This window comes from Panicum virgatum, chromosome 6K, assembly GCF_016808335.1.
Source record: "Panicum virgatum strain AP13 chromosome 6K, P.virgatum_v5, whole genome shotgun sequence".
Taxonomy (NCBI): domain Eukaryota; kingdom Viridiplantae; phylum Streptophyta; class Magnoliopsida; order Poales; family Poaceae; genus Panicum; species Panicum virgatum.
The window spans coordinates 18,564,357-18,583,785 of record NC_053141.1 but is presented as its reverse complement, the minus strand read 5'-3'; the positions used below and the strand labels follow the sequence as shown (position 1 = coordinate 18,583,785).

At 44.0% G+C, this 19,429-nt stretch overlaps 1 protein-coding gene and 1 pseudogene across 1 annotated transcript; both read right to left on the bottom strand.

The window, feature by feature from the left end:
• Positions 1-3,692: 3,692 nt before the first annotated feature.
• Positions 3,693-9,652, bottom strand: LOC120713315. Its single transcript, XM_039999301.1, has 2 exons — positions 8,365-9,652; positions 3,693-5,365 (listed from the first exon to the last, which is right to left on the bottom strand). The coding sequence occupies exons 1-2, from the start codon at positions 8,777-8,779 to the stop codon at positions 5,046-5,048; spliced, it is 735 nt and encodes a 244-aa protein (XP_039855235.1). The 5' UTR covers positions 8,780-9,652; the 3' UTR covers positions 3,693-5,045.
• Positions 9,653-9,783: 131 nt separating this feature from the next.
• LOC120711962 lies at positions 9,784-17,701 on the bottom strand (annotated as a pseudogene).
• Between the last annotated feature and the right edge of the window lie 1,728 nt (positions 17,702-19,429).

The following is a 19,429-nucleotide window of genomic DNA, read 5'->3' as shown; positions in this document are numbered from 1 at the left end:
CCCACATAACGACATAAACTAGGGATAATTTAGAATCATATCATTTTCAACAAAGAGTTTCACGAACAAGTCACATACTTGATAATCAATGTAAAATAATCATTCATGGAACAAATAACAATTATTTATCATTACATAAACATACTCATGACACAAAATCTCCCACGCACACTAGAATCACTGATGTAAGTATCTAATACACATAGATCTCATGTGCATATCACCAACACTTGTAAACAGTGCTGCTGGAAACAGCGATGGTAGTAACCAGCTCACCATAGTGCAGCCTAGTGACTGAATTTCCATGGTTTGACCATAACAATGCTTCCTGAAGCTCACCTTCATCCCAGCATATGTTGACAGTTACATCACCTCGAGCCCTGAACCCCTTGACACAGCCTCCGGGCCACTTATCGCGTGGCAGGGCAGGGAGCATGTACAGATCATTCTGTGTGCTCTGAAGCAGCATCTCAGCAATAGCAGCTGTGAATCTGCAATTAAGAAGAGATGTCCATGTAAGCTCTGAATATCTTGAGCTCAGAAGAAGAGGCTAGACCAAGTGTATTTGTACCCAAAATTTGCATCGATCTGGAATGGGGTGTGCTTCAAAATGGGGGTGGGTCAACCTTAGGTTGAACCGCCACCGAACCACCGATCCATTTGCTAGCTAGAGGAGCACCGGACGATCCATTTAATTAATCTTCTGACATGCGGTGCACCAGTGGATATCAAGGTTCGATTCTACGTGACCTGACCTGCCTGCTTGCCGGAGAGTCTACGTGACTTGCCTGCCTGCCGGAGCTAACATGTACATTCAAATTACAAGCTCATGTACGTACAGTGCCACCCACTACTGCATAAATATAACAAGCTAAGATGGTGAAAAAAAAGTTCAGTGCAAGATCACAACTGCAGTGGACTTGAACTGTATCTAGTTCAATAAATAAAAACAAAAGTTTTTATGTTTTGGACTTAAACTGGAGTGGAAAGACAAGCTCCTCTGAACAAAAGTTCACAACTTCTCAAAGCAGATCAGTCAAGTGCTGCACACTACTGCAGCCTTGTAACAGACTTGACATGGTTTAATTTACAACTTCTCAAAGCCTTGATATGGGCATGTGTGTCCCTTTGCACTCCTGGTGCTAACCTGCAAATGAACTGCAAACAATTCAAAGACAAGAGACTGCAGCTGAACAAGTTGTTCAATTGAATTGCAATTCTCATAAGTGTCATGGCAATTCTCATAAGTATTAATATTATATCCCAAACAAAAGGTACTATAATTGAACAAGCAGTTCCATTGAATTGCAGCTGAAATGGCCACAATGCACTTATATTTTTAAATAAGGCTCCAGTGAGCATTCTAATTAATCCTGAATCCTGGTATCTGACCATATCCACTAGGCTCAGTTTGTGCAAACTATTTGCGTTGAAGGTAGGTTTATCTTTTGCTTTAACAAAGGTTCATATTTTAGTAGATGAGGCATCCCATTTAATCACATACTTCAATGTTCAGAGACAGATTTCTCACCTCCTTCTCCTCCTTCACAATTCATTGCTTTCATCCAGAAGACAACGATCAATCGACTCCATGCTAAATTTGGTTGAACTAGAAGCACAGAACCAGTCCTGTAAGCACATCAATTCCTCCATGGTCTTTGGAGATAAGCGGCTTCGAAAATCTGAGATAAGTCTCTTCGCATGGCTTCGAAATCCATGAAGTGATATCATTGGAAGCAGCTCTTTCCTAGAGGTATCTTGGTTAAATCTCCAATCTTTCAGAGCTATTCCCTCTGGAGACATAACAATAGACTTTAGTTGATTCACAACTCGATTCACACTCATCCTAGCTTTGCACCGCCTCAAGTGTGTGGACATAGCACTGGTTCCCGCTCCACGCTTAGCACTAATCTCCGCGTTGCAGAGCATGCACTGTCCTTTGGTGACTACACCGCCAACACGGATTTTTGTGAACTCCTCCCAAACCTTTGATCTGAACTGTATATTTTCTTCACCATGCAGGAATCCGTCAATCATATGTGGCTCGATTACCCCCTCAACGGTATAACCTCTGTCAAAGTCATCTGAATCTTCACCTCCATAAGCATGCTGTGACCAACCCTCACCCATTTGAGCATCCAAACCAACACTTTGATCCAAACCCACATCCTCTTCAGCCTCATTACCAACAAACACTTGTTCTGCCACTTGTGCTCTTTCAGCTTTAGGCATTTTAGTTTGACGAGGAGTTCTTTTTCTCTTGAATCCACTGCAGGTAAAAAGAGGACCGGTATATTAGAATCAAGTATTACAATATATAGGTAGGTAGGAACATGGCATACATGCATGCAAAATTCTCTCACATTTAGTTACATGACTCACCTCGGAGACTGCAACACTGGTGTGGAAGTAACAGTGGGGTACAAGATGTCAGGCGATAGTAACATTTGCTGAAAATAATGTACACATGATTTAATCTATGGAGTCAAACTGACACACTGAATGGTAGTGTCTGACATATATATAATGTTACAAACAGCAGCACATGTAATTTTTTTGAATGAAATAAAGGCAAGAAAGTTAAAAATCACTTGCAAACATGACAAAGAAAACACTGAACTGATGTAGCAGCTGTGGATGGCGGGTTCTTACCTTGGGAGGAGGAGGGCGGGAGCAGGATGGCGCCGGCGAGCGAGTGCGGTGTGGTTCGTGGCCGGCAGCGTCCCCGGCGAGAGTGCGATGACCTAGGCGTCTAGATCTGCAGCCGCAGAGAAGCAGTGGCGGGTCAAGCAAGCCGTCAGAGGAAGCATGTCAAGGGTCGGCACATACCTGGCATCCCGGGGAGGTTCCACTTCTTCTTGACCGTAGTCGGCGCCGCAGTCGCCAACGGTACAGTCTTCGCCGACGCCTCCTGCTCGGTCCCCGTACCCGCCGGCACCTCCTACTCGGTCCCTGCCTCCACCGGTGCCTCCTCCTGCTCGGTCCCCGCCTCCGCCGGTGCCTCCTGCTGGATCCCCGCCTCCGCTTCCGCCGCACACGGTGCGGCGGCCATTAGGAGCGGGTCGAACCACACGATCCACAGGTTCGACCTGTTCCGATCCAGCGAACCTATGTGCTGAAATGGATCGAAGGAGGGGCCCAAAAGGGTCGTTTTTTTGGGCCGGTTCGAAGATCCGATGGGCCGAACCGATCCAGCCCCATTATGAGGTGTGCTGTCCACAGATTGTTGTATAGTCCTCCTTCGAAGTCAACCTTTTCACCAAGAGGAACGATAGTGATCAATTTTAGGACCATTCTGTATGCGTTCTCACTGTTGAAAAGGCGTGCCCATAGGGCCATCTTCCATGTTGTCGACCATCCTGGACCATCTTCACCTAAAAAGCAAATGGGTGGTTTTTTTTTCTGGTGATCAAACAACTCGATCATAAAATTAAAACAACTTATTTCTGTTTTTCAAACCTCTTTTATAAAGGCTATTTGCTGCAGCTTCACAAACATCAGCATTTTTCTCCAAGGTTATGGTATGTCCAGGGTAAAGTCCAAAGAGATGTGACAAATGTCTATGATGAACTTCTGGATCCTGGAAATCTAGTGCCTATATAAACATATTTAGAAATCATTCTATAATTCAGGAAAATTGGCAAATGAACCTTGTGATCTAAAAGACACACCCACTCCATGATAGTACGATCTCTTGCAATCTGTACGGGAGGGAGCCTTGGGAGTGCTTTGTTGATGTTCTTCACCAAATCAGTATCAGATTTCCCTAAGACCTACAACAGGGCAAATCTAATCATTATTTTGAGTGACACAAATGATTGTAATGTCACATAAATAATTACCTCTGCAGATAGAAGTACAGCAGAGAAAACCTCCCTAATGATCGAGATGTCCATTGTTGTTGAGTAGCTCACACTTGCTGGCTGACCATCTGGAGTTAGAAAAGCATGCTCTGGAGATGTTGAGGGATTTGTTTCAAGATAACCTCCTTGTCCTTCAATCAACCAGTCAACCAGAAAGGTAGCGCAACCTTCCAGCAATGGATATGCCTTATTCTCCAAAAGGTCCTTAGATATGTCTCAGATTCTCAGCGTCTTCCAATATAATAAATATTTAATAGCTATGAACTATTACATAACTTCTCTAAAAGGAACTCCAATTATCCTGGGCATGTTTTACTTATTTCAGTTTTGCAATCACCAGACTATTCATATCTGTTTTCCTTAAGTTCATTGTGGGATACCCGTTGTTGATTTATATGATTTCAATTCCAGAGCCCTCCATGATTTCTGGGTACTAGTAAATCTAGGCTGAAGATAGCTGAGAAATGTTTTCACTGGGTAGCCTTAAAACGACTACGTGATGGCATTTTCACTTTATGAAATGTTGTGAAATCAGATCAGTCACATCTAGTGAAAGTACAGCATTAGACTAAAATATGATAGTAAAACCTTGGACTAGTTCTTACTTTATCCAGTGAAAACTGGTAGTGCTCCCACAGATGTGTGCATAGCCATGCACCTCCCATTGGCCACACTGCATGCTTGGGATTCTTAAGGAAGGCCGAAGACTTTTTTTTTATCGAACACGCAGGAGAGCTGCGCATCTTTATATTAAGAGAGGAAAAAAGTCCAAATACAACCTCATCACCTTACCTTGGGCTAGAGTAAGGGATGCGACTAGAACATAAAAAACTGTTACACCTGAAAGATACAAAAAGGACCAGACCAATACTAGGCACCTTCTAAATAGCAAGTAAAGCGCTCCCTTGGCTTAGAACAGTAAGCCCTTTGGCACCAGCAAATTGCCATAGATGAAGCTCATCTTTGAAGGCTTGAAGAGCTCCCTGTAGGTTTGGTGTTGTTCCATCAAAGACACAGGCATTTCTATGTTTCCAAATGGTCCAAGCACCAAGGATCACCATTGAATTAAATCCTTTTCGTAGCTGTTTTTGCACTCTTTTCCAAGATTTTCTCCACCAATCTGCAAACGAACCAGCTGCGCATCCAGGAACCAAGCAGGATAGATTCAGTGGTTGAAGGATGCTAAACCAAAACTGTCGGGCGAAGACACATGTGGTGAGTAGATGTTGGACTGTCTCTTCTTCTTGGTCGCACAGCGGGGCAGCGAGCAGGGTGAGAGAGCCCTCTTTTTTGTAAACGGTCAGCCGTCCAACACCGGTTACGAATGGCCAGCCAAATGAAGGTTTTACATTTGCTAGGGGCCCAAGATTTCCAAAGCCGTTTCCATGGCTCAAAGCTCACTGATCCTGCAAAGAAGGCCCTGTATGCCGACTTAGAGGAGAAATTCCCTGAAGCTTCGAACTTCCAATGATGGGTATCATCAGTGGTGTTGACGACCAAAATTGGCAGTAACCTGAACGGACCGGTCTGACCGGTGTGTCCAGGCGGTCTGACCGGTCTAGGCGTCTGTAGACGGTCTGGCATGACCAACCGGTCTGACCGGTAGGTCCGACCGGTCTGACCGGTCTAGGAGGAGTCCGAGTACAATTAGAGTTCTTAATAGATTTAGATCTGTAAATAGGATTTCTTGCGGGGTAAGTCTTCCCCACCCTATAAATATAAAGGGTCACGGCCGATTGAAGGGACAACCCAATCAAATCTATCAAAAACACATCTTTTATCTTTTTACCTTTACCCTACTTTTCCAACATCGACATGCTGTTCTTCTCTCGTCTCCATGGCGTTTGAGGACGCCCTAGCTGGCCTGCCGAGCCTAGGGCAACCCTACACGCGCTTGTCCCGACGGGGTCCCTCCCGGGCGAGCTTTCGTAGGATCGTCGCCGTTCTGCTCGGCGACCGGTTTGACCGGTCCCTCTGACCGGTCTGACCGCTCCACGCAGGAGGAGCTGCAAGGAACTCCTCCTCGTGTTGCACGACCTAGCGCGATCGTGTGTTGGCCCGTAAAAGACGTCAACATATTTTGGCGACTCCGCTGGGGAACAAGAATCAGGCTATGATGGCCGATTTGTCAAACCCTAGCAATCCAACATCATTTGAGAAACTACTTGAAGAGTATTCGCGAGAATATGACAGAGCAGTCGAAGGTCTACTTTTGTCATGTTTTCGTATAACGGAGCAAAGAGTCGTGAAGATAAAGGAGTTGCAGCCACCATCCAAAATCGATGTATTAATGGAGATGCAATCTTCAGGTACTTTATCTGATGTTCTATCTGATTTTGTCAAGCATTTGATTCATAAGGAAGATAGTTCAATTCCAACTCATGTTATTCAAGAGTCGGCTATTGAAAAGCCAACCAGTGATCCTTGCAAAATCTTGCCTATTGTTGCTGGTCAAGTTGAAATTCAGCCGTCTCAAGCCGAATTTGTTGACCCAAAATTCCCTAAAAAGAGTACAGAGACTATATTTAGTAGTTCTACACTGGGGGGGGGGGGGCAACAAAACAAAGACAAAGGCGCCGGTTGCACCACAACCGGTCTGACCGATTCTCCAATCGGTCAAACCGCCTCTTCTAGGGTTTCGCCAAATAATTCAAAACCTAAGATGGTTAAACCCAAAAAAACCCGAGATTGGTGTTTGGAAAACAATTGAAGCCAAAGGCCGTAAAAAGCATCAAAAGGAAAAGCCGAAGCTTATTCATGGAGAGCTTCCGGCTAAAACCAAAATGCAAATTAATGTCAATGATGCTAGTCGGTCTAAAAATTTCAAGCAACCAAAATTTGCTCCAAAACAGAAATTCCGTAAACAGAATCGGCAATGGAGCAATCCTCATATATCCATGCCGTTTCCATCTTATGGAGCACCTCTACATGTACCATGGGAGTTCTATTTTAATATGCATTATCCTTATCCTCCATGGTCTTATAATTCGTATATGCCGTTTCCCCCTAGATATTTTTGTTCAGATTATATTACATATAAGGAATCGGCAATTAAAAAGTCACCACTTGGCAACAATGACCGTTTTATTCATAAAAATCGGTCTGTGCAGAAAAAGAAACATAAGGTGACTAAACAAGTCTATCGTGTCAAAAAAGATGGCCGATTAACTAAAAATTCAGATTTGACATTAGAAAAAGAAAAACCGATTATCGAAGAAACATCGGCTAGTTCCATTGCTCAGATTGTTCCCAATGGAGACCATACTTCAAACAATATAGTCGAACAATGTTCAAATTCGGCTGGGGGGCAAGATAAGAGCATCTATATCGGTTCTGACAGGACCGGTCTGACCGGTTCATCAGACTGGTCTGACCGGTCTAAACTTGGAAAGTCTGGTGGTGCAAAAAATAGGATCAAGCCGACCTTTGAGGAGCTTTTGGATAGATACAAGAAGATATTTGCGCAAAAACGAAGCAATCAATTGGAAGGCAAACGAAAAAGGAGTTCTTCATCACCAAGATTAAGAAAGCATCAACGGTCATCGTATTGGTCTTCGTCATTCATCCCGTTAATGCATGTACCATGGTCTGCATATTCAGGTTTGCTTAATCCATGGTTTGGTCATAATCCTTGGCTGCCATATTATGATTATCAGTTTTATACTTTACCAAGGAGCTATGATTTGTATAATCGGCTGCATTGGCCGTCTCAAGATTTTTGTTATTGAACATGCTAAGGAATATAAAGCCGAAATAGTTTGCTGATCGTAAGCTAGAAATTGTTACATGCTAGTTCTCTTAGTTCGGCAATTTTAGCATGTTTAAATATAATGTATGGCCGACGTATTGTTAATCGTCGCCCTTAGACAATTTTGGTCCAGAGAAGTGTTCTTTGGCACGCAAGCTTTGCCAAAGAATAGGGGGGCATATGTTGACGACCAAAATTGGCAGTGACCTGAACGGACCGGTCTGACCGGTGTGTCTAGGCGGTCTGACCGGTCTAGGCATCTGTAGACGGTCTGGCATGACCAACCGGTCTGACCAGTAGGTCCGACCGGTCTGACCGGTCTAGGAGGAGTCCGAGTACAATTAGAGTTCTTAATAGATTTAGATCTGTAAACATGATTTCTTACGGGGTAAGTCTTCCCCACCCTATAAATATAAAGGGTCACGGCCGATTGAAGGGACAACCCAATCGAATCTATCAAAAACACATCTTTTATCTTTTGACCTTTACCCTACTTTTCCAACATCGACATGCTATTCTTCTCTCGTCTCCATGGCGTTTGAGGACGCCCTAGCTGGCCTGCCGAGCCTAGGGCAACCCTACACGCGCTTGCCCCGACGGGGTCCCTCCCGGGCGAGCTTTCGTAGGATCGTCGCCGTTCTGCACGGCGACCGGTCTGACCGCTCCACGCAGGAGGTGCTGCAAGGAGCTCCTCCTTGCGTCGCACGACCTAGCGCGATCGTGTGTTGGCCTGTAAAAGGCGTCAACAAGTGCCATGTAAAATAACATCAGTGAGCACATCCCAAAGGTCCAAATATTCAACCAGACCCTGCCAACCAAGAGCTCCACGGATGTCTGACACCCAGGTTAGCTCGTGCAAAGCATCCTTCACTGTTCTTGCCTTCTTCAATCTTGCAGGTATGCACTTGAAAACATTAGGTGCAAGGTTTTCTATGCTGCAGCCATGTAACCAGCGATCAGACCAGAACAAAGTATTTTCCCCATTACCAACCGAAGTGACTACTGACACAGCGAACAGAGCAACAGTGTTGGAGTGAACTGGGACCTCAAGACCAGCCCAAGGCCGATTCGGTTTTGTTTTCTCAATCCAAAGCCAACGCATTTGCAGTGCCCAACCCATAATTTCAAGGTTACGAATTCCTAAGCCTCCCAAATCAATAGGTCTCATGACCTTTTCCCAAGCCACTAAGCAGCTGCCCCCATTGATTTCTTTCCTTCCTTTCCACAAAAAACTCCTCCTGATTTTGTCCACTGCTCGGATGAACCATTTGGGCACTCTGATGGCGATCAGCAGATAAATAGGGATGGCAGTGATAACAAAGCGCACCAAGACCGCACGACCAGCCAAACTCAATAAAGGGGCCTTCCAACCAGGAAGCTTATTGGCAATCTTCTCGATCAAGATTAATAAATCACATCTTCACAGCTTTTTGTTCGAGATTGGTAGCCCTAAATAAGTGGTGGGGAAAGAGGTTGTAGTGCACTGTAGGGTATTGTTCACAACCTCCACAATTTCATCATCGCACTGAATTGGGATCACACAACTTTTCTGTAGGTTCGTCCGCAACCCTGATGCCTTCTCAAAAACTTGCAGGATATTCTTAGTAATCTGCAGATCATCTTCTTCTGATCTTATGAAGAGAGCCACATCATCTGCATACAAAGATAGCCACTGACCAGCAGAATGGAGAGGTAGGAGCAGTCCCTCCTCTTCCGCTTTCATGAAAAGACTGTTTAGGACGTCATTACCAAGATGAATAACATGGGGGAGAGTGGGTCCCCCTGCCGGACCCCACGTCAATGAGTAATGAAGTCTCCTGGTTCTCCGTTCAGAAGCACCTGAGTTGAAGCTGAGTGTAGGAGATTAGAGACGAGGTTGCGCCAAACAGCTCCAAAACCTAAATGTGCCAAGATCTCCAATAGAAGAGCCCAATCAACTGAATCAAAGGCCTTGGAAATGTCCAATTTCAGAAAAAGGCTTGAGATTTTGCGTCGATGTAGGACCTTGATGGTCTGCTGCACAAGCATGTAATTATCATGGATGCATCTGCCCCTTATGGAATGCACTCTGATTTGTGGCAATTAATCTGTCTAGAATAGGAGCCAATCGATTTGCCATCATCTTGGTGGCAAGCTTAGCAAAACTATGCACAAGACTAATGGGACGAAAATCCTTGGCTTCCACTGCATCAGCCTTTTTAGAGATCAGTGTGAGAAAAGCTGAGTTTAACAATTTTAGTTTCCTTGTGTCACCTTGTTGTAAGCTGATGAGTGCTGCCATTAAATCAGATTTGATAATTGGCCAGCAGGACTTGTAGAAACGTCCTGTATAGCCATCCGGCCTAGGCGCCAGGTCTGCCGGGAGTGATTTGATGGTTGCCCACACCTCTTCTTCTTAAAAAGGTGCTTCTAATTCAGATAAGTCAATGCCTGCTTGGTGAAAGGCAGCCAGCTCAAGAGTTGTATCTCTGAATCGTGTTGTTCCTATCAAGTTGTTAAAATGATCAAAGAGGATCTGATGTTTATCTTCTTGTGCAATTGCTACCCGGTCTCCATCGATCAGTTTGGAGATGAAATTCTTCTGTGCTCGGAAGCAAGCTTGCTTGTGCAAGAAGGACGTGTTCGCATATATCTGTGACATGATGCGTTACCCACCCACTTGATTGGTAATTGACCTACACAGTTACATAGTTTTTCCCAATAAGCTGCAAACTAGACCAGGCTTAAGTATAATTAAGTTTGCTACATAGTAGGCTTAGCTTCCTGGAAAGGAATTTCATTTTAATGGTTTACTACAACTTCATTGAACAATAACATGCAGGTAATAGCCTCTATAATTAGTAAAATCACTCTTTGCGCTGCATCCAATTTCACTAACTTGTCATAGAAAACATAGTAAGTCTGCGTCCTTTCACTATTCACTAGCAGATTTTGTCAAAAATCACTAGAAAACAAATAAGGGAAATGATAATAAAATTTTGATCATAATAACCTAGTAGCTTCTGGATTGTCAAGTACCAATAATTCTTTTTGAAGATAGCCTACACTATAAGATGTTGTGATATATGAAATGATGTAATCGTTATAACGATTTTGCAACCATACTAAACCGATTAGAGGACTAGAACTTACCTTTGCTGTCTTGCTACCATTAACTGCAAGAGATGCAAGGAAGTCAAATAATGGTTCCTGGCATTCACTAAGGTTGCAAGGCAGCGCTGGCCAGTAATTCATCCGAAGATTGATGTTAAGATGAGGAGCTGCACTGAAAAGCAAAGTTGTACGAATATTGGATCACATATGTAGGTCAGGAATTCGTAATGAACGAATCAAAGATATCTGGAGGCTCCTATCTTACAGTGAGCACTTTTAGCATTCTGTTTATTTACATGGAATATTTTCTCCTCATTTGTGCGCATTTATATGGTACGTGTATAAAATCAGTCTTGGTACCTAATCCAAATTCTTGTGATGGAAGTCACCACTGAGTGTACTAGAACATTTATGAGAAGTTGCTTGGAGTGACAAATATAAAAATTGGACATATGTACTAATGTGCTATGCATTCTTTATAGCCAAGTTGGATGGATTTCATTCCATGCATGTGATGAGTACAGCAATTCAAAAACTCAAATTTGTACAGCAATTCAAAAACTCAAATTTGACCATGCTCCTTTCTTCTTAATACAAAGATACGCAGCTCTCCTGCGTGTTCTAGGAAAAAAAAGAAAAATGCAGAAGCAGTGTATTACTGGGTTTGACTTCTACTGTAGTTTGTTGTTTGGAAATAAAGATTTGGTATCGTCAGATTCCTCAAATGTAATAATACAAAATCGAAGTAATATTATCAAAATCACATATTTTGCAGTTGAGTATAATGTACCATAATTGCAAAAGATTGGCTACTTAGGCAAGTAGCTGACACTAATAACGATTAGTGCATGAAGGTCCATTGATCAAACAAGAACAAAAATACAAACAGATCAAACAATAACGAAAATAATAAGAAACAAAAGAATCTTACTCCCATGCAGGAGCAACATCTTGGTTCCATATTCCTTGCAGATTGGAAACCTGGGTCCCAGGCCTGGAGCATGAAATGAGAAGGTATCGCCCATATTGGAACAACAGCTCAACAAGAGAAGGATCCTCATCAATGCTGAAACTCTTGACCCTGTCTGCTGATGTTCTGATTTCTCCACCAACTTCATTAGGTCTCTCCTTTTCAGTTAACAAACTATGTGCGTCCTTCGATCCTCGTGAGAGCTGTATGGTAAGACGGTAAAAGAGGTGCTGATAATCATCCAAATGGGCAGCGCTTTGAGCTGGTCATATGTTAAGTTCCTAGTGAGGTTCAATGTATTTAGAGCTATTGATGTGGGATCTAATTCAGAGTCTGCCGGATTCACAAATGGGCCGTTAAAGGACGAAGAAGCTGCAACAACTAAGACAACCCAATCTGCATTGTCAAGCCTCAATTGCTGACCATTCACAACTGTCGCTTTTGCAGTGTTCCCACCAATCTGCAATCCAAGAACGGCTGCAAACTTAATTTCAGATACATCAGTAGAGTTACCTTTTCTCAGACTAGGCCTCTGACTTGGACAGATACCTTCCATGACCAACTCATTAGCATTGGTCACAGTTACAGTATTTTTTTAACCGGCTGCTCAATGACATTGTGCAGGAGACCTGTCCTGGTATGTTTGCAGAGATCTTGGTGACGATGACTTGATGCGGATTTGAGCAGAAGTGCTCCCTCATGTATAGTGGCGGAGCCACCCATCACGCAGGGTGGGGCATGTGCCCCAGCTAGCCGCCGGGAACCGCCTGCCGTGCCCGTCTGCCGCGCCCCGCCGGCGGCCCACTGCCGGCCTGCCCCACCTAAATTTTTTGGCTGGCTCCGCTTCTGCTCATGTACCGCATCTCTCCGATGTTGTAGGTGACAAGCACAGTAGCAGTATGTAAATCTAACTCCCTTTTGTAGGAATCATAAGCCTGAGTCCTGACTGGAAGCACCAAACTCCAGATTTATGTCACCGAGAGGTTGGTAGATTCAAAAAGAGAATTCATGATTCAAAAAGAGATGTAAATTTGGTAATCATACTATAATTGATGACATCTATGTTTTAAGATAGACATTATGTTTTGATACTGCTTGAAGGAATATATTATATGAAGAAAAGCGAAACAGAACAAAGCCATATTGTAGGCTTACTTCTGATTGGCCACCGAAGAGGTGCGTGGCCGCCTCAGTTGCATCAGCGAATCGCCCTTGGTTGACAAGTTCCCTAACTACCGCGAGAGCAGCCGGCGCCTCCGGGTCAGTATAGTTCCCTGGTGCACCGGTCCATAGGGTGTCATCTGAAACAACAGTCGGTCACAGCACGCCGTTGTTCACTTCTTATATTATTGGCTGCAAATCACAACTTTGTGAAAACCCGTGCAAATCACAACAAAAAAGATTGTCTAAATTCACAAAAAAATCACACATCTAGATGATATGATCATACACAACCTTGTAAAATATCTTGTACAAACTCGACTTCGTCTGTGAGATATAAAAAGAACAAATTTCAAGCCAGAAAATTGTCCAAATGATTTGTTAGAAATTTGTTATTTTTATATCTCACAAACAAAGTCGAGTTTGGACAAGATATTTTATAAGGTTATGTATCATCATACCATCTACATGTGTGATTTTTTGGTGAATTTAGACGACTTTTTTGCCATGGTTTGCACAAGTTTTCACGAAGTTGTGGTTTGCACTAGATATGTTCCTATCTTAGAAACACTGAAACATATTTTTTTGGATGGAACAGGAGGGATAAATGCCCTACTGATTATATATTATTAGGTAGAGAGAAGTCTGATTTACACTCTCGAAGTATCGCAAAAGTCCGATTTTCAACCTTCAACTATAAAACCGGACAACATAGGCCATCCAACTGTTGTTCACTTCTTGTATTATTGCCATCCGACAAGAAATCTTAGAAACACTCGAACATATTTTTAATTCTCACAAAATGAAAAACCACCATTAAAAATCACTTGAGGGGTTAAATTTGCCTGATTTCAATAGTTGGATGGCCTGTGTTATCCAGTTTCGCAGTTGAAGGTTAAAAATTAGACTAGACTTTTGTGATAGTTTGAGGGTGTAAACCAGACTTTTCGCTATTAAGTAAAGGGAAACAAAGGTCCAACGCTCGAACATTTAGCAGAAAAAGAAAACACACTCAAACACCACACCATTTTGATTCGCGAAGACACATTGAAACCGTGGGATGGGATTACCGGACATCCGCCGTCTTGCAGAAATCCAGCTAGGGCGTTGCGCTGGTCACGCATTTCGTCCAGCACCAACCGGGGCGGGGTGGATGCGGTCGCCTATGCTATGCCTAATCTTGCGGTGGCAGGGCTGCATCCTGCAATCGGGACAAGGCACACATGGCTCCGCTCCGACAGAACTCATTCGTTTCCCATTTGTCAGGGATGACCAAACGCGTCAAGCAGCCCGTGCAAGAACTAGAATACGGTTCTCATCCGCGCTTATGAACCCAATCTTTTATTTCAAATGTCAATTTATACTCCTATATAAATAGCTGCTAAAAACGAGAATATTGACGTGACAAATCTAATCATGCTACCGTTCTTAAATCAATGGTCAGGTGCTATCTGGACATCATACATTTGTGAACAAGAAAACTGCTCCTTAAAACATTCTAAGGGCAAATTTATTTTAGGAGGTGCCTATGCGGAGAGGGTAAAGTTCCATCGAGACCCCCACCACTTTATATACCGCGCCAAATAAAAAAAGATAATGACTTATTACCAGCCGTACACTTGGCCCATTGCACAGCCGCGACGCCGCTCACCCCCTCCCCCCATGTGGGCACCATCCTTATCCACTCTCTCCTTTCTATCTTCTATTTTTCCTTGCTTCTCCCATTCATCTCCAACTCCCCATCATTTTTCTTCTCACATCCTGCAAGCTCTCTTCCAAATCCATAGTGACAACTCCCCGTGCAGCACGGCACAACCCCACCTTCTCCCCGCCTCCTTGCTCTGTGGCAGTGCGAGCGTGCACAGGGATGCGAAGGCGTAGCATGGCCCCTCCTCTCCCGCCGCAACCTCCCATCCTCAATGCCGCCGCATCATTCTCTCCTAGCTCTCCCTGTTGTCCCTCTCTCGCGGCGCAGTGCGCAGGTCCAATAATTTGGCATAAGGAGATGGGGCCGCGAGTGGTGCGGTGTGCCCTTCCCTCCCCTGCTGTACGCGACACGCGAGGCCAAAACAGCACCCGCGATGCGGATATGGGAGATTTGGCTACTTGTCTATGAGGGGGGCCCTCCCCTCCTGTGCTACGCGCGGCACATGGGGACTTGGCGTGGAGCAGCTGACGGCGCGGAGGTACGGAGCACCACGCAGACGGCTGCATGAAGAGCAAGCGGCGACATGGGAAGATTGTGTAAAGTAGCCTGGGACGGTGGCTTCCACAACCCCTAAGCCGCATGGCCCCTCCTCTCCCCGCCGCAACCTCCCATCCTCAATGCCGTCGCATCATTCTCTCCTAGCTCTCCCTGTTGTCCCTCTCTCGCGGCGCAGTGCGCAGGTCCAATAATTTGGCATAAGGAGATGGGGCCGCGAGTGGTGTGGTGTGCCCTTCCCTCCCCTGCTGTACGCGACACGCGAGGCCAAAACAGCACCCGCGATGCGGATATGGGAGATTTGGCTACTTGTCTATGAGGGGGGCCCTCCCCTCCTGTGCTACGCGTGGCACATGGGGACTTGGCGTGGAGCAGCTGACGGCGCGGAGGTACGGAGCACCACGCAGACGGCTGCATGAAGAGCAAGCGGCGACATGGGAAGATTGTGTAAAGTAGCCTGGGACGGTGGCTTCCACAACCCCTAAGCCCCCACCATCCTCCTCATTGGATCTGGCACCCTCGCACCATGAGGAGCATCGGTGGCGCTCGGCGCGCGCAACTGTGTGAAGCTCTACCGACAGAGCTTCGTGGATCAGGTCAACGACCATGGTGACCGAGGAGACCCTCTCACATTCATTTTTTGTTGGCAATTTTCACAGAATCATCTGTTCATGATCAAAATTGGCACCCTAAACCCTAGGCGTACCGGTCTAACCGCTATGCATTGATCGGTCTGATCGGTCGAGATGACTTTGTCAAAATATAGATTTGAATTCACCATTGCATAGCTCTCATTGAGATGATAAAAATGCATATATGAAACATCCGATTCGGACTTTGGATGAGAGAGTTACGACTCCTAGAAGAATTGACCCAGACCCAAACCAGTCAGACCGGTAGGCAGGGGCAGTCAGACTGGTCCAGACTGCCCAGTTCGAGTTTGGAGTTGTATTTTAACATAAAATTAATTAGGATTTTGATTCCTAATGGGATAAGACCATCCCTCTCTATAAATATAAAGGGTTATGGCCGATTGAGAGTATCGAATCGATCAAATACATATCTTTTTTAATCTTTTTTATCTTTTCTTTGCCCTAATCTTTTCAACCTCGATATGCTATTCCTCCTTTGTCTCCATGGCATCTGAGGATGCCCTAGTTGGCCTGCCGAGCCTAGGGCAATTCAAGGTGCGCTTGCCCTGACGGGTTCCTCTTGGGCGAGCGTTCGTTGGATTTTCATCGGGCTCCCCAGCAAAACCGGTCTGACCGGATCTCGTAGAGGCGCTGCAAGGAGCCCTCTATGAGGTGCACATGGAGTGCTCGTGTGACAGCGCATTTTAGGGTCAACATCATCAAGCAATTTATTCATTTTACCTTAGCATTTTTGCATTCTGATTATAGCATTTTTCAGGTATTCTTGCTGATAGTTTTTTTTTTGAATTTCATGTATGCAATTTATGCTAAACCAACATGCAAATTAAACATACCAGCTATGCACTTTTGTGTTTTAGATAGTAGCTTATGCTAAATCAACAAATAAACTATTCATATTAGGCTAAGTATTTTTTGTGTTTTAGATAGTAATATTTTCCTGTGTTTTAATGGATTAGCTATTGGTTCTACTCGAATTCACTTTTAGGCAACCTATGATATGCGAACAAACAATTTGTTCATATTCTGTCTAGCATTTTTTTATCTAGCTTTGGCATTTCGTCAGAAATTGAATGATATTATGCAGTTTTTGAGCAGCGTTGAACAATAAAAGTCGGTGATGGTCGAAAAATATTGGTCGAAAAAAGATACTGAAAAAAAAAATACTCGACTAGGAATGTGTGCTGATCGTGAGGATTATATTTTGTATTGGTATTTGTATTTTGGGGTTACTGTAGAACTAGTCTCGGCCGGTCGTACGTTAGCCGGTTATATGAAAAACAGCTTGGTCTTCCTCCCTCTCTCATCTCCTTCGCCCAACCCTCGCTCTCGTTGCCTTCCTCCGCCCCACCCTGCCGCCAACCTCCCCCTCGCCGGCGTCACCTCCGACGTCGGCGAGGACCACACTACTCCCAAAACTTCCCTCCCTCTTCCCTTCTTTCCAGCCATCCCCTCCCTTCCTACCTCAATCCTGACCGCCCGCCTCATCGGCGTCACCTTGTTATGTTGATCTAATTTATTTTCCAACATATTACCCTCGAAAACAAATCCAACATGTTCCGAGGTGCAATATAATGTCTCTCTTTGATTATAAAAAAGGTAGTACTAATGAACGGTGAAATAATAAACAATAAATCAATTATGCACTCAGCTAACAAAAGTATGTGGAAATGTACTACGGAAGGCAAGAAAAGTGGTTAGCTAATTACGATTGAGCTGGAGCTTCTCGGTGGCGACGCCGCCCCAGACCATGCCGCCGAGGCTGCCGTTCCCGATGGGTGCCGCGTCCGTGAAGTACTCTGCCGGCGACGCGAACACCACCTTCAGCGGCCGCTCCTCCTCCTCCATCTCTGCTGCCGACGGAGATTTCTGTTGCTCTGTTGCCGCTGCCTCCACGGCCTCAGCCAGCGTCGGAAGTCGCACCCAGACCCACTCGCCATCGTCGCTGCCGCTGCATTCCATCGGGGAGACGGAAGCAAGTAAAATATTTGGACAGTGGTGGGGCGGAGGATAGGAGGAATGCGTGGAGGGTGCTTGTGCGCTACTTTTGATTTCTCGGTGGCTTGGCGCCATGGGACAAGACAAAAATGCCGGCCGGCAGGCCCCGTTGGTCTTTCATTTGTTTTGTTTTAGATCACACGGGTAGCAAACTAGCAATAAGCATGTAAGACAAGTGATGAGTACTACTAAAAAATGATTTATAGGAACACTGCTATTTTTATGAGACGCGGATCGAAAGGTAACCTGATCTACAAAGGAAGCGGGGCTAATGTAGCAACCTACCTGCTCCTACCCCATGAAAATGCTGGACAAAAAAAGCAGCTCAGCCTTCTTCCTCCTCCCGGCATCATATTGTTTTTTGGGGCAGGTGATGCCCTGAATTCTAAAAAGTAAAAAGGGGAGGGAAGGTTTTAAACTTAATTTCCCTCCAGTTGAGGCTATAGGAGGTAAGTTGCTAATGCTAATCTTTTCTTTGCTTGTTGGGTAGTTTTAAGGCTCAAATGGAGCTCTCTTTGCCTCTAGCTAACCATGGTGTGGATTTACCATTTGGGGGCTCCATTTACCTCAATCTTTTGGATGAAGTTATGTTATTTTGGTAGAAGAACAATATTATGAAATTATTTTGGCTCAATCTTTATGTTTTAGCCTCATTCCCAAGTAAATAATTTCCTAGATCCATGGAGGAGATAGGAATATTTATTTTTTCTATATTTACACAAATGTATGATAGTGTTTTCCCTAAGATTTAGTGGTACAAAAATTGGTTAGATTTTCATTTGTTCAGTTAGTGCATGCTAAATTGCTCTTTTCCAATATCTATGCATATATAGAAGTATATATTTATTTAACAAATTAATAATTGACCTTTTCTATAATTAGACAAATGCATGGTAGTTTGTTTTCCCTAGACTTAGTGGTCATGATTGGTTGGGTTTTCATTTTTTAGTTAGTATATGTTAAATTGACATTTTTCAATATCTACGCATATGAAAGTGTATATTTATTTACCGAATTAATATTTAACCACAAATGCATGCTAGTTTATTCTCAAGATTTAGCTGTAAATTAATTGGTTGTTTTTTATTTTTTAGCTAGTACATGTTAAATTGATCTTTTCCAATATCTACACATATATGAAAGTATATATTTATTTACCATTTGTTTAACCAATTATTTAAGAGATTGTTTTAGTCCATTTATATTATTTGTTGCTGTTCAAAGATGGATCGGGCATGGATCCACAAAGCACGAAGGACGGATGCCTATTTTCTTGTAGAACTTAATAGATTCACTCAAGCTACGGAGAACCATGCAAAAAATGAGAAGACACAGAGGATACCTTATCCATCCAAAACTTGCAAGAATATGAAAGTATTCCACGACACAACTACCATTAGATCGCATGTGTTGGTGTGTGTGGTTTTGTTGATAACTACATGATCTGGATGTATCATGGCGAGAATGCTCCCTGAGGTCTAGTTTGATAGATTGATTGATGTTATGATAATTTTGATGATGGTGGCGGCAAAGATTATTGTGTTGGTGGATTCCATGGTGATGGTGTCGAATAGGGGCCATCGATGGTGATAGTAGTGACGACGAACTTGATGGTGGTGATTTCCTGAGCTAGTTATTTGTTGACGGTCTATATTGATCTAGTTTGACCGTCAACTCCGTCACAAAAATCAAACATATTATGGGATAAATGCTAGCATTGGTTTATTTACTAACATATTCCAC